This window comes from Bos taurus, chromosome 25 (genome assembly GCF_002263795.3).
Source record: "Bos taurus isolate L1 Dominette 01449 registration number 42190680 breed Hereford chromosome 25, ARS-UCD2.0, whole genome shotgun sequence".
Taxonomy (NCBI): domain Eukaryota; kingdom Metazoa; phylum Chordata; class Mammalia; order Artiodactyla; family Bovidae; genus Bos; species Bos taurus.
The window spans coordinates 26,123,585-26,134,586 of record NC_037352.1 but is presented as its reverse complement, the minus strand read 5'-3'; the positions used below and the strand labels follow the sequence as shown (position 1 = coordinate 26,134,586).

Genomic DNA, 11,002 nt, shown 5'->3' with positions numbered 1-11,002 from the left:
GGGTGGGGGTGGGCTGGGGGATGGTTCAGGCATGACTCAAGTGCGTTCCATTTAGTGTGCACTTTATTTCTATTATTACTACATCAGCTCCATCCCAGATCATCAGGCAGCAGATCCCGGGGCCTGGGAACCCCCGCCCTCCGCAGATAGGAACAGGCCTTTGGGGGGCAGGGGGGAGCCACCCTGTGCTGACACGGGTGGGGAGCCTGCTCTGCTTTCCAGCCGGTAGGTCTGAGCTGCTCAGGGCTCTAGCCTGGATGGCGCCTCAGTCATTCTCATGTTTACCCCCCAGTCTGCCTTTGCTAGTCAACCACAGCATCAGCTGTCCTGACCCTGCTGCTTGGGGAAATGAAGCAACCAGCGCTTACATGACAGCTGTCAAGCTGTAGGCCCAAGGGATCAAAATAAGGGGTTCTTTGTAGGGAGGAAGCTTAGGCCCAAAATAGTGGGCCCGACCTTAGTTTACAAGTGAGGAAACTGAGGGGCAGAGCAGGAGAGGGCAGATCCTGAGTTATGACACAGTCTTCCGTCCAGTTCAGAGCCTTTCCTGCACCGTGCGGCTGCCACTTGAGCCTTGTCGGTGGCTTCTGCCTGGGCCTGGCCTCTATAAGAGGGACCTGTATTGGCAAGGAGTGGAGAGGGGCTTGGGGGAAGGGGGGTTGGAAGTCGGTTTTTGATGGCCAACTTAGCAGGTGACCCCCTGAGCTGGGACACAGGGTTATTGACGATGGGTGTCCTGGCCACAGCAGGGCTTCGTTCATCCGTGCAGGGACCAGCAAGGAGGAAATGTCCCATGTGAACCTCTACTCCCCTTGGGCTTGCCATACAAATGTCCCTGTCTGCCCACTTGAGCCTCAGTCTCTATGTAAGCCATGTGACCCTGGGCAAGTCCCTTTTCTCCAGGCCTCCATTGCTCATCTATAGAAAGGGTAGGGATTCTGCCACAGCTCTGTGAACACGGGGGGTGGACCCAATCAGGGGTGTGGCATAGAGAGAAGCAGAGCATCTGGAGCTGGAGCCTGAGCCTAACCTCCCCACCCCCACCCTACCCACACACACACACACAATGCGATGTTGGGCTCTCCCAGTGAAGCAGACTTGCGAGTAGTTATCAGTTCTCCTGGTCCAGGGAAACTGAAAAAAAAAAAGTTCAGGAAAGGATCCCTGGAACTCAGAAAGGTTAGCCCCTACTCACCATGACTCCTAGCTCCGAGGAGCTAGAGAAACAAGAGAGAGAGGTGGTGGTGGGGGGGGTGTGTGTGTGACAGTAATTTAGGGGCCAAGAAACTGGCCTTGAAAACAGAGGAACAGGGTGGGTGGGATGGTTGAAACCCACAATTTCTCTCCCCCAAAGAGCCCTGGCCCCAATTAGGACACTTGCTATTCCTCTTGGGTCGTGGAGACCTTGTCTGTGTAAGGCCTAGGCAACCCTGTCACCCGTGTTGACACCAGGGCATCACCTGCCCCAATTGTGTGGCTCTGGTGACCTTACTTTCCTGCTGTAACCCTACCCCTATGCCCAGCCCACCTCTCCATCCCAGAAAAACCTCACCCTGGGGGCAGCTGTGGCCACATCAAGCCCAGGACCAAAGGGTCACTGGACCTTCTCCAGGGGCCAGAAAACACCAGCATTCCAGGCGCTGGGAAGGCCCTGCTAGGGGACCAGGTTCCTGAGGCTGTGGAGGACTTGTAGGGGACGTGTGGAATCCTCTATTATGCTTTGACATTGGAGTGATATACTGGGAGGAAGGAGAGGTTTGCAAGTTTCCCAGGGTCCTGAAACCTTGGGCACTTTCTCATCTGTGTATTTTGAAAGAGGACTGAACAGAATGCCCAGAAATGGTCAAAGAATGGGGGGTTGGGTGAGTATTGGAAGTATCCAAGGAGTCCACGAAGGCCCACGCCGGAAGGGACTTTAAAGACAGACGTTTCACTTTATAAGTAGGGACACAGGCCTATGTGTGGAGAGGGACTTGTCCAAAGTAAAACAATGGAGAGTGGAGGGCAGGGAGAAGCCAGGCCCTAGACCCAGCCTCTGCACACCTCCCATACACACAACACACTGACACAGAAGCTGGCCCTGATACATAATTTAATGCGTGTGCAGGTCCGGGTCCCTTATTTCTGCTGCTCACGGGCCCACTGCTCTGGGGTCAGGGTTTTCTGCTCAAAAGCGTGAATGTGCAGGAGCTCTTCTGCTAGGCAAGTGTTCACAAGCCTGGGAGAGAGATGGGGTTAGAAATGGGCAGGCTGGGGCCTGGGTCGCAGTCCCTGAAGCTAGGGTCTGCCGGGAGACTGGAGGGGTCCCCCAGGTTGTAGTCCCCGGGACCTGGGAACAAGAGAGGTAGAGGGCTTAAGTCTCAATATTTGATGCTGGGGCCACGAAGGCGGGATCCCTGGGGTGGTGGTCTGTGGTTGGGCCGCATGGATGGGAGTGAGAGTTAAGGTTTCAGGAAGCGGCCCGGTATGTGGTCCCAGAGCTGGGGCCGCGCTGAAGAAGGTGTTCCCGGAATCTCACCGGTGTCTCTGAAGCAGCGGCTTCCCCTCGAATTTGGCCGACACCACGAGGACTCGGAAGCTGGACGCGCAACGGTTGGGAGTCGTGTCCTCCACTTCCTATGGGGCAGAATGGCGTGGATGGTGCCAAGTCCGCCCCCCAGGAGCCCTGTTCCCCTCGTTGGACGAGCTCAGGCCGCTCAACTCACCACGTGCTCCGCTTCCAGGTCCCGCTGCAGCTTCTCCCGGAGGTACTCGGCACTGAGTTCCATTGTGGCAGCCCAGGGAGGGTGGAAGCCCACCGGGGATGGGACCCCAGTTCTGACCCCAGCCACACTGCTTCCGCCCTTACTGGCGCCACTTCCGCTGAGGCACCTACTTCCGCCCTTACTAAGACGTCCGTAAACTCAGCACTTCCGCCCTATCCCAAGCCCAGTTTTCCAACTGCCTTCGGTTTCCGCTCCTGTCAGAGTCAGCATGAGGCTCCAGCAGACTCTAATCGGTACCCGCCGCCTGAACAGCAACCCGGGTTCTGTGCGCTGGTTTGGACACCCTAGCTCCAACTAGGAGAGGGTGCACGAGTTTGCATTGCTGTGACTTCTAGGGTACCTCGGGATAGCTCCCAAGCGCTTTTTCTGAAACAAGCATCTTGTGGCCCTGGCAGGCCAGCCCTCCCCGGGTCACAGGCCACAACAATCGACCCCCAAATTGGCGATGGGCCCCGGATGCTTCTTCGGCGTCTACCTGCTCTACTGTCTGAACCCTCGGCACAGGGGCCGCGTCTACGTGGGGTTCACCGTCAACCCTGCGCGTCGAGTGCAGCAGCACAACGGGGGCCGCAAAAAAGGCGGGGCCTGGCGGACCAGTGGGCGCGGGCCGTGGTAAGAGAAGGCGGGTCACTGTCTGGAGGAGGACTTCAAGGAGAAGGCGGGGGCCGGTGAGGGAGAGGCCGGCTGAAAGGGGCGGAGCCAGGCCTGTGGCAGTGGGCGGGGCCCGCGAGGGGGCAGGGCCGGGGGCGGGAGTAACGGGGGCGGGCCTATCGCCGCGGAGGAGGAGCCCTGTTTGGGCCTGGGTCTCAGAAGACGGGATTGGGTGGGAAGGGGACTGATCTAGGTTTGGTCAGTGACAGGGAGTTTGGTGAACAAGACTGGGTTAGAATAGAGAAAGCCTGGAAGGGAGAGGAACTGAAGAGGGCTGTTAAGCACCTGTGACTAGAGGTGGGGCCTGAGGTTAGCAGGTGCGAGGGGCTGGCTATATCTTCACGAAGGGAGTAGGGCCTCGTGAGCTAGGGGTGAAGCCGATGTGACTCCACTCTCCGGTAGGCCAGGGGATTCGGTTTGACACGGAGTGGGGCAGGGGGCTCACGGGTCGCGCGCCCTCCTTCTCTTCCCTAGGGAGATGGTGCTCATCGTACACGGCTTCCCTTCTGCAGTGGCCGCCCTTAGGGTAAAAAGGAGTTGGGGGCAGCGGGAGGATCAGGGCTAGGGCTCAGGGCCCTCCCCGGGCAGCCCCCTTCCCCGGGGCGACTCCCTTCCCCAGGCGACCCCTTTCCCCCCGCGGACCCCTTCCTCAGCTGGTCCTGAAGCTCTGTACCCCCTCGCCTGCAGTTCGAGTGGGCCTGGCAACACCCACAGGCCTCGCGCCGCTTGACGCACGTGGGTCGGCGCCTGCGGGGAGAGGCCACCTTCGCATTCCACCTGCGCGTCCTGGCGCACATGCTGCGCGCGCCGCCCTGGGTGCGCCTTCCGCTCACCCTGCGCTGGCTGCGCGCTGACTTCCGCCAGGACCTCTGCCCGCCGCCGCCACCTCACATGCCACTGGCCTTCGGGCCGCCGCCACCCCGGGCCCCACCCCCGAGAAGCCAAGCAGGTCCTTCCGACGATATGGGATTCGAGCCGCAGCAAGACGTCGACGTCCGCTGCACCCTGTGCGCACGTGCGCTCCAGGTAAGATGGGTCAGGGCAGTTTAGGATTCAGAGGACTTAGGATCAAGGGACAGGGCCGTCCACTGACACCTTTTGGCCACTCTACCCCCATCTCTATCCTTTTTTTTTTTTTTTGCTTTTGTCTGCGCTCGGTCTTCTTTTCTGTCAATGGGCTTTCTCTAGTTGCTCAGAGCGGGGGTTACTCTCTACTTGCCGCCCGGGCTTCTCATTGGCATGGCTTCTCTTGTGGAGCACAAGCTCGGGCTCCCCAGGCATGTGGGATTTTCCAGACGAACGATCGAACCTGTGTCCCCTGCCCTAGCAGGCGGGTTCTTAACTACTGGACCACCAGGGAAGTCCTGCTCCCATCTCTACAATGGGAATAGTGCTTGCGGCTATTCCTCAATGCCAAGGCCTCCTCAGGGCCTTTGACCTTTCCCTTGGACTGGAAGATTCTTCCCTAGACCCTCCATCTTAAGAAAATGCCATCTCTCCTCCGGTCAGCTTTTCCTTGGCTCTCCATCTAAAATTGCCTCTCTTTCTTGTACATCTCCTTGGCTTCCTTTAAAGCCTGTTATTGTCTGACATATTGTATATTTTATTTACCTTATTATCAGTCTTTCCACCCCCACCCCCATATTAAACTCCACAGGGGCATTTAGTTCCTTTTCACTACTGTAGAACAGGGTCTGGTGCAGAGCAAGTGGCCAATAAATATTTAATAAATTAACTGAGATGATGTGTCTGGCTTCTACTGAGCTCTCAGTAAGTGTAAGTTGAGTTCTTGCCATTCAAGGATTAAGTGACCTATCTGAGATCTCTCAACCTGTAAGGAGCTCTAGGTCTGGCTGCCCTAGCCATGCTGTTACATAATCACTGCTAGCCCTCAGAGAAAACTGGCCAGCTTAGTCCCTGTGGACCAGTATTTTAGCCTCTCGGTGCCTCAGTTTCCTTATCTATGTGCTGTGTTTAGTTGCTCAGCATGTCCGACTCTTTGCAACCCTATGGACTGTAGCCCGCCAGGCTCCTCCGTCCATGGGGATTCTCCAGGCGAGCCTACTGGAGTGGGCTGCCATGTCCTCCTCCAGGGGATCTTCCCAACCCAGGGATCAAACCCAGGTCTCCTGCATTGCAGGTGGATTCTTTTCCATAAATGCAAATAACAGTAGCACATGCCTTATAAGGTTTTTATGTAAAGCCCTTGGAACAGTGTGTGGTCCGTTGTTAGCTACATGATTACTCCCCGTTCTCTTACCTGCCTGCCACCTCTTGCAGGATGAAGAGAGCCCCCTATGTTGCCCGCACCCTGGCTGCTCCCTAAGGGCCCATGTGATCTGCCTGGCAGAGGAGTTCCTGCAGGAGGAACCAGGGCAGCTCCTGCCTCTAGAGGGCGCATGCCCTGGGTGAGTCCCACATCCCTGCTCCAGGCTGGTTTAACTCCAGGAAGGTGGGAAGGGGGTGCCCAGTTGCCCAAGTCCAGGCCTGGGGGTAGCCAAGGCCTTCTCTTGGCACCCAGGTCCTGGCCTGGAGGAGGCTTGTGATCCTGACTCTGTTTCCTATCAACCATACCCCCTGGTAGCTGTAAGAACTCACTGCTGTGGGGAGACCTGATCTGGCTGTGCCGGATGGGCACTGAGGAGGACGAGGAGGACTCAGAATTAGAAGAGGTGAGAAGTGGCTTGGACCCCAGCCTCTCTACCCCACCCTGTCTCCTGGGCTGCCTTTCACCAACCCTCTTGTCTCCACAGGAGCACTGGACTGACATGCTCAAGACCTGATTCCCAGCATTCTCAACCTCCACCCACTCCTTTTCTTTGCCACCCTTTGTGGCTCTGGCCAGTTTTTACTTGAATACAATAAAAAGTCTGAGTTCAGGGTACCTGCTGGTGTTTTCTGGGCGTGGGGAGCATGGGTAGGAAGCAGAGACCCTGCTGGTAACTGGGGCCTGAAGAGGACAGGGGAGCGGGGAGGGGCTGCTGGCCGCAGCATGGCCCAACCTCTGAAGTCACACTGTCCTTTGAGGGGTTAGGAGACTCACACCCTGGATGCAGAGCCCACTCAGCTCCAGTGCCCAGCTTGACTCTGGTGGTGCTGGTGGTTTAGTCGCTAAGTTGTGTCTGACTCTTGCAACCCCATGGACTGTAGACCGCCAGGCTCCTCTGTCCATCAGTTTTCCCAGGCAAGAATACTGGAGTGGGTTGCCATTTCCTTCTCCAGGGGATCTTTCCGACCCAGGGATTGAACCTGGTTCTCCTGCATTGCAGGTGGGTTCTTTACTGTCTGAGCCAACAGGGAAGACTCTGGACTTTAATCCAAAGAGTAAGAACAAAGGCCGAGGAGGAGAGGAGGGTGCTCTCCCCCAACAAGGTCCTGTGCCTCTCGAAGCCCCAACTTCTTGTCTCTGTCTGCGGAGCCTCGTTCAAACCCAGAGAAAGAAAAGCACCTTCTGGGGGCCGTTGTTTTACCAACCATAAATGAGGCTCCACGCTGTCCTTGGAGCTCCCTCCATGGGAGTCGTGGAGCAGGGACATGTGGAGCAGGGGCACGTGGAGAAGTCAAATAACTCCCAGGGTTGACGCAAGCATTCTGGCTCTTTCCTATCCTACGCTGCCTCAAAAAGAGCCTGCCTTGCGTGGCTCCACCCCAAACCCCGTCACCCTGCCCACGTACATCCCTCTGGACTCTGGACTTGCCCTGTGGTCAGAGCCAGAAGTTCCCGGAATGTTCAGGCTGCTGGGGGCCTGCGGGCTGCCTTCCACCTGAACTCTTGGCATCTTCAAACCTGGCCTGGAGCCGGCAGAACCGTGAGTGCCCCGTTTCACCTCTTCTCCCCTGCCCTTTCTAGACAAGGCACATTAGAAAAAGCTGTCTCTTGGCCCTCTCAACAGAGGAGGAGTCTAGAGGGCAGGTTAGGAGCCAGGATTCCAGCTCAAAACACCAAAAAAAAACCCCCGAAAAACTATTGCACCATTGTGTCTAGTTTCAGCCTTTTGTTTTCTACACAGTAACGCACATCTTGGGTTTTCAGGCCGGGCTAAGCTGGGTTCCAGCTGAGGAGGGTCCTCCCACCCCAGACGTAACCCTCTCCTTCCTGGAGGACAGCCAAGTCCCAGTGCTGGCGCCAGGCCCCTCCCACTTGGGAACTACAAAGCTTGCAGCTCAGAGAGCGGTCCTGCACTCACCATACCGTGCCTGTTCTAAGCCCCACGCAGACACAGGCAGGGTCACAAGGCCAAGATCCAGGGAGATCAGGTGAGAGCGAGGCTGGGGGGCAGCAGGGCTGGATCCCGCTCACCTCTCGCTGCTGCTGGCTCTGGCTCCGGTCCTGTCACTTGATCTCTCCACTCCCACTTCTCACGATCTGCCCTTTCCCCTGCTGCTGCTGCTAAGTCGCTTCGGTCGTGTCTGACTCTGTGCGACCCCATAGACGGCAGCCCACCAGGCTCCCCCGTCCCTGGGATTCTCCAGGCAAGAACACTGGAATGAGTACCCTTTCCCCTAGAAGTGCTCAACTCAGTCTCCAGGCTGGCTTGAATCTCTCTCCTCCTTGCACTTCCTATTCTCCGCTGAGTCATCAGTTTTGCTCACTCATCTGCAAAACTGTGACACAGTTGCTCAATTGGCTGTGTTTTTCTCCAACTGGGAGGGGCTGGTTGGGCAAGCTGGATCTCAGGCCCAACTGGCCTTTGGGAGTTTTCCATATGTGAGGCCCCAGGGGAGCTCAAGGGGGAAACGAGAGGGAGGAGCCCATCAGGATTAGGCCTATCGCAGAAGGGAGAAGACAAAGCAGCTGGCCAGAAGTTCAGACAGGCAGGCCCTAGAGGTTTTCTCAAGTGCACATTGAAATCCCCTGGAGAGCTTCCAAAAAACTGCTATCAGGGTCCCATCTCCAGAGAGTGATTTAATTGATTTAAAAGCTCTGCAGGCAAATGAAAATGCACCCTGAGTTGTGATCCACTGCAGGAACACAGGATCTGGCTTTGAATCCCTGCCCCACCACACTGTGAGCTAGCTCTGTGAGCGCAGGCAAGTGGCTCAGGCTCCTTCAGCCTTGGGTTCTTTACTTCAAAGCAAGAATTCAACAGCTGGCACCATTGACATATTGTTCAAGGAAGGAGGCCACACCCCGGCGCCCCTGAGAAGATAGCATGGAACTGATCCAGGATACCTCCCGCCCTCCAGCAAAGTATGTGAAGGGCATCCCTCTCATCAAGTACTTTGCAGAGGCCCTGGGGCCACTGGAGAGCTTTGAAGCCTGGCCTGATGACTTGCTCATCAGCACCTACCCCAAGTCGGGTAAGTGATGGGGATACCCAGGCCTCCATTGGGCTGCAGTCCCCACCTTGGGCTGGGAGGGGCGTGGCCTCAGCCCTGCTCATCCCCCATCCGTTCCCACCCGCCAGGCACCACCTGGGTAAGCGAGATCCTGGACCTGATCTACCAGGAGGGTGACCTGGAGAAGTGTCAGAGAGCCCCTGTCTTCTTGCGGGTGCCCTTCCTTGAGTTCAGCGCCCCTGGGGTTCCCACAGGTGTGTGGCAGGGTGCTGGGGGCAAGCAGAATGGAGGGAGGTTTGATTGGGGCTCCAGCTCACGGATCTTGCCCTACCTACGGCTTAGGTGTTGAGCTTCTGAAAGATACACCAGCCCCACGGCTCCTCAAGACACACTTGCCTCTGGCCCTGCTTCCGAAGACCCTGCTGGATCAGAAAGTCAAGGTGAATGGCAGAGGGAGCCAGAGGAGGCTTCTAGGGCCATCCCAGCTTTGGCCCTGCCTTCTGGGAAGGTCTCACTTCCTCCAGCCTGGTCTCATCTTAAGAAGGATGGGGTGAGGGGCATCTGCCTGATGCTCTAGTGGGGTCAGGTATCTGGTGAAAATGAGACTCCTCTGTGCAGTCTGGGTGCTCACAGGCCTGTGGAGGAGGGGCTGGTGGGAACCCGGCATGCCTTGTTCCAAATCCAGACAGAGTGGTGTTGAGGGGATTAGATTAGTATAAAATAACAGTTTCAGGAACCCAGAGTTCAGCCCAGAGTTTAGCATCAGAGCAGGGTTCAGGTCCCAGCTGGATCTTGCCTGCACCCCAGGGCTGCAGGCGAGTCAGCCTCTACCTGCTTCTCCTTTGGCCAAACTGAGAGAACCTCCCTGGCAAGGAGGCCATAAAGGGGGGACACCTAGTGCCTGGTGTGCCATGTGGTGACGACGCTGGGGTTGGGGGATCACTTGCCCCTCCAGGTGATCTACATCGCCCGCAACGCCAAGGATGTGGCCGTCTCCTATTACCACTTCTATCGCATGGCCAAGGTGCACCCTGACCCTGGCACCTGGGACAGCTTCCTGGAGAAGTTCATGGCCGGGGAAGGTGAGGCTGACTCTGGAGGGTTGGCGGGGGGAGCGGTGTGTGTGTGTGTGTGTGTGTGGAGTCAAGGAGCACCAGCTAAAATTTATGCCAACCTCTGTGTCCCGACCATCTGCCCTGTCTCCAGTGTGCTACGGGTCCTGGTACCAGCACGTGCAGGAGTGGTGGGAGCTGAGTCACACCCACCCTGTTCTCTACCTCTTCTACGAGGACATAAAGGAGGTGAGACCACCAGCTCCCATTTCCCTCCATGTCACACTTAGGAAGGCAGGAACCTCACAGAGCCTGCTGAGGCCCACTCAGCACCCTCCCCTATGGCAGCCCACAGACCAGCCCTCCTGGATCCCCTGCCCAGGACTGAAGAGTAGGAGTGCCCCCTCTGCGGCAGCGCCCTGTGCAGCCCTTTATGTCCTAACGCCTGAGTCAGCAACACGTGCAGACATTCATCTGCTCTGTACTGCCAGTGCTTCTCCTGGGACCACCATTATGAAAGGGGACTGTCCCTCCTCTCAGCCAAAAGGAACCAGACCTCTGTGATCAAGGATCACAGGGTAGAAGGGAGTCACACCTGCCCCTGGAAAAGAGGACCACAGTCAAGGAACAGGGCCTGAAGTCTCTAGGCAGAAATGGCCAGATCCCCTCAGGGTTAGAAAGGCGCCTCCCTTTTCTGCTCAGCAAGTAATCCAAACCTCCCTGAAGAGCCTCTCCACTGCTCCAGGACCCCAAAAGGGAGATTCAGAAGATCCTGGAGTTTATAGGGCGCTCCCTGCCTGAGGAGACTGTGGATCACATTGTCCAGCGCACATCTTTCAAAGAGATGAAGAAGAACCCCATGACCAACTACAGCACCATACCCACTGCAGTCATGGACCACAGCATCTCTGCCTTCATGAGGAAAGGTGAGAGCCGCCCCAGGGGGCGGGTGTGGGCATTTGGGAAGTGGGGGAGCCTCAAATGGAGCTGCCCTTCGGCCATTCGGGGCCACCTCTGCAGCCGGGACCTCCTTCCTGCCATCTCTCCCCAGGCATCACTGGTGATTGGAAATCCACCTTCACTGTGGCCCAGAATGAGCTCTTTGAGGCCCACTATGCTAAGAAGATGGCGGGCTGCAAGCTCCGCTTCCGCTGGGAGCTGTGAGTGGTCCTCTGGAGGCATATGAAACAAGCCCAGCCATGGCTTCAGAAATAAAATCTGATGTGTGTTAAACAGAGAGCCTCTGTTGGGAGC

At 57.1% G+C, this 11,002-nt stretch overlaps 3 protein-coding genes across 14 annotated transcripts; 2 read left to right on the top strand and 1 right to left on the bottom strand.

Moving 5' to 3' along the window:
- Positions 1–45: 45 nt before the first annotated feature.
- Positions 46–7,943, bottom strand: BOLA2B (bolA family member 2B). Of its 3 annotated transcripts, XM_024985255.2 has the most exons (5): positions 7,717–7,943; positions 2,706–3,936; positions 2,519–2,616; positions 1,064–1,134; positions 46–643 (listed from the first exon to the last, which is right to left on the bottom strand). In XM_024985255.2, exons 2-5 carry the CDS (start codon positions 2,766–2,768, stop codon positions 432–434), a joined length of 444 nt encoding a protein of 147 aa, XP_024841023.1. In that variant the 5' UTR covers positions 2,769–3,936; positions 7,717–7,943; the 3' UTR covers positions 46–431. The 3 variants fall into 3 exon arrangements, with proteins under 3 accessions (XP_024841023.1, XP_024841024.1, XP_002698102.1); XM_024985256.2 differs by lacking the exons at positions 46–643; positions 1,064–1,134 and adding an exon at positions 2,076–2,218; XM_002698056.4 differs by lacking the exons at positions 46–643; positions 1,064–1,134 and adding an exon at positions 2,076–2,218 and having other exon boundaries at positions 2,706–7,943.
- Positions 2,949–6,298, top strand: SLX1A (SLX1 homolog A, structure-specific endonuclease subunit). Its single transcript, NM_001037456.2, has 6 exons — positions 2,949–3,377; positions 3,891–3,942; positions 4,104–4,442; positions 5,697–5,824; positions 6,001–6,088; positions 6,170–6,298. Exons 1-6 carry the CDS (start codon positions 3,211–3,213, stop codon positions 6,197–6,199), a joined length of 804 nt encoding a protein of 267 aa, NP_001032533.1. The 5' UTR covers positions 2,949–3,210; the 3' UTR covers positions 6,200–6,298.
- On the top strand, positions 7,130–10,981 carry SULT1A1 (sulfotransferase family, cytosolic, 1A, phenol-preferring, member 1). Of its 10 annotated transcripts, none has more exons than NM_001434905.1 (9): positions 7,130–7,225; positions 7,450–7,673; positions 8,537–8,717; positions 8,825–8,950; positions 9,039–9,136; positions 9,652–9,778; positions 9,903–9,997; positions 10,494–10,674; positions 10,800–10,981. In NM_001434905.1, exons 3-9 carry the CDS (start codon positions 8,570–8,572, stop codon positions 10,910–10,912), a joined length of 888 nt encoding a protein of 295 aa, NP_001421834.1. In that variant the 5' UTR covers positions 7,130–7,225; positions 7,450–7,673; positions 8,537–8,569; the 3' UTR covers positions 10,913–10,981. The 10 variants fall into 10 exon arrangements, with proteins under 10 accessions (NP_001421834.1, NP_803487.2, XP_010817691.1 ...); NM_177521.3 differs by having other exon boundaries at positions 8,533–8,717; XM_010819389.4 differs by lacking the exon at positions 7,450–7,673.
- Positions 10,982–11,002: the final 21 nt, after the last annotated feature.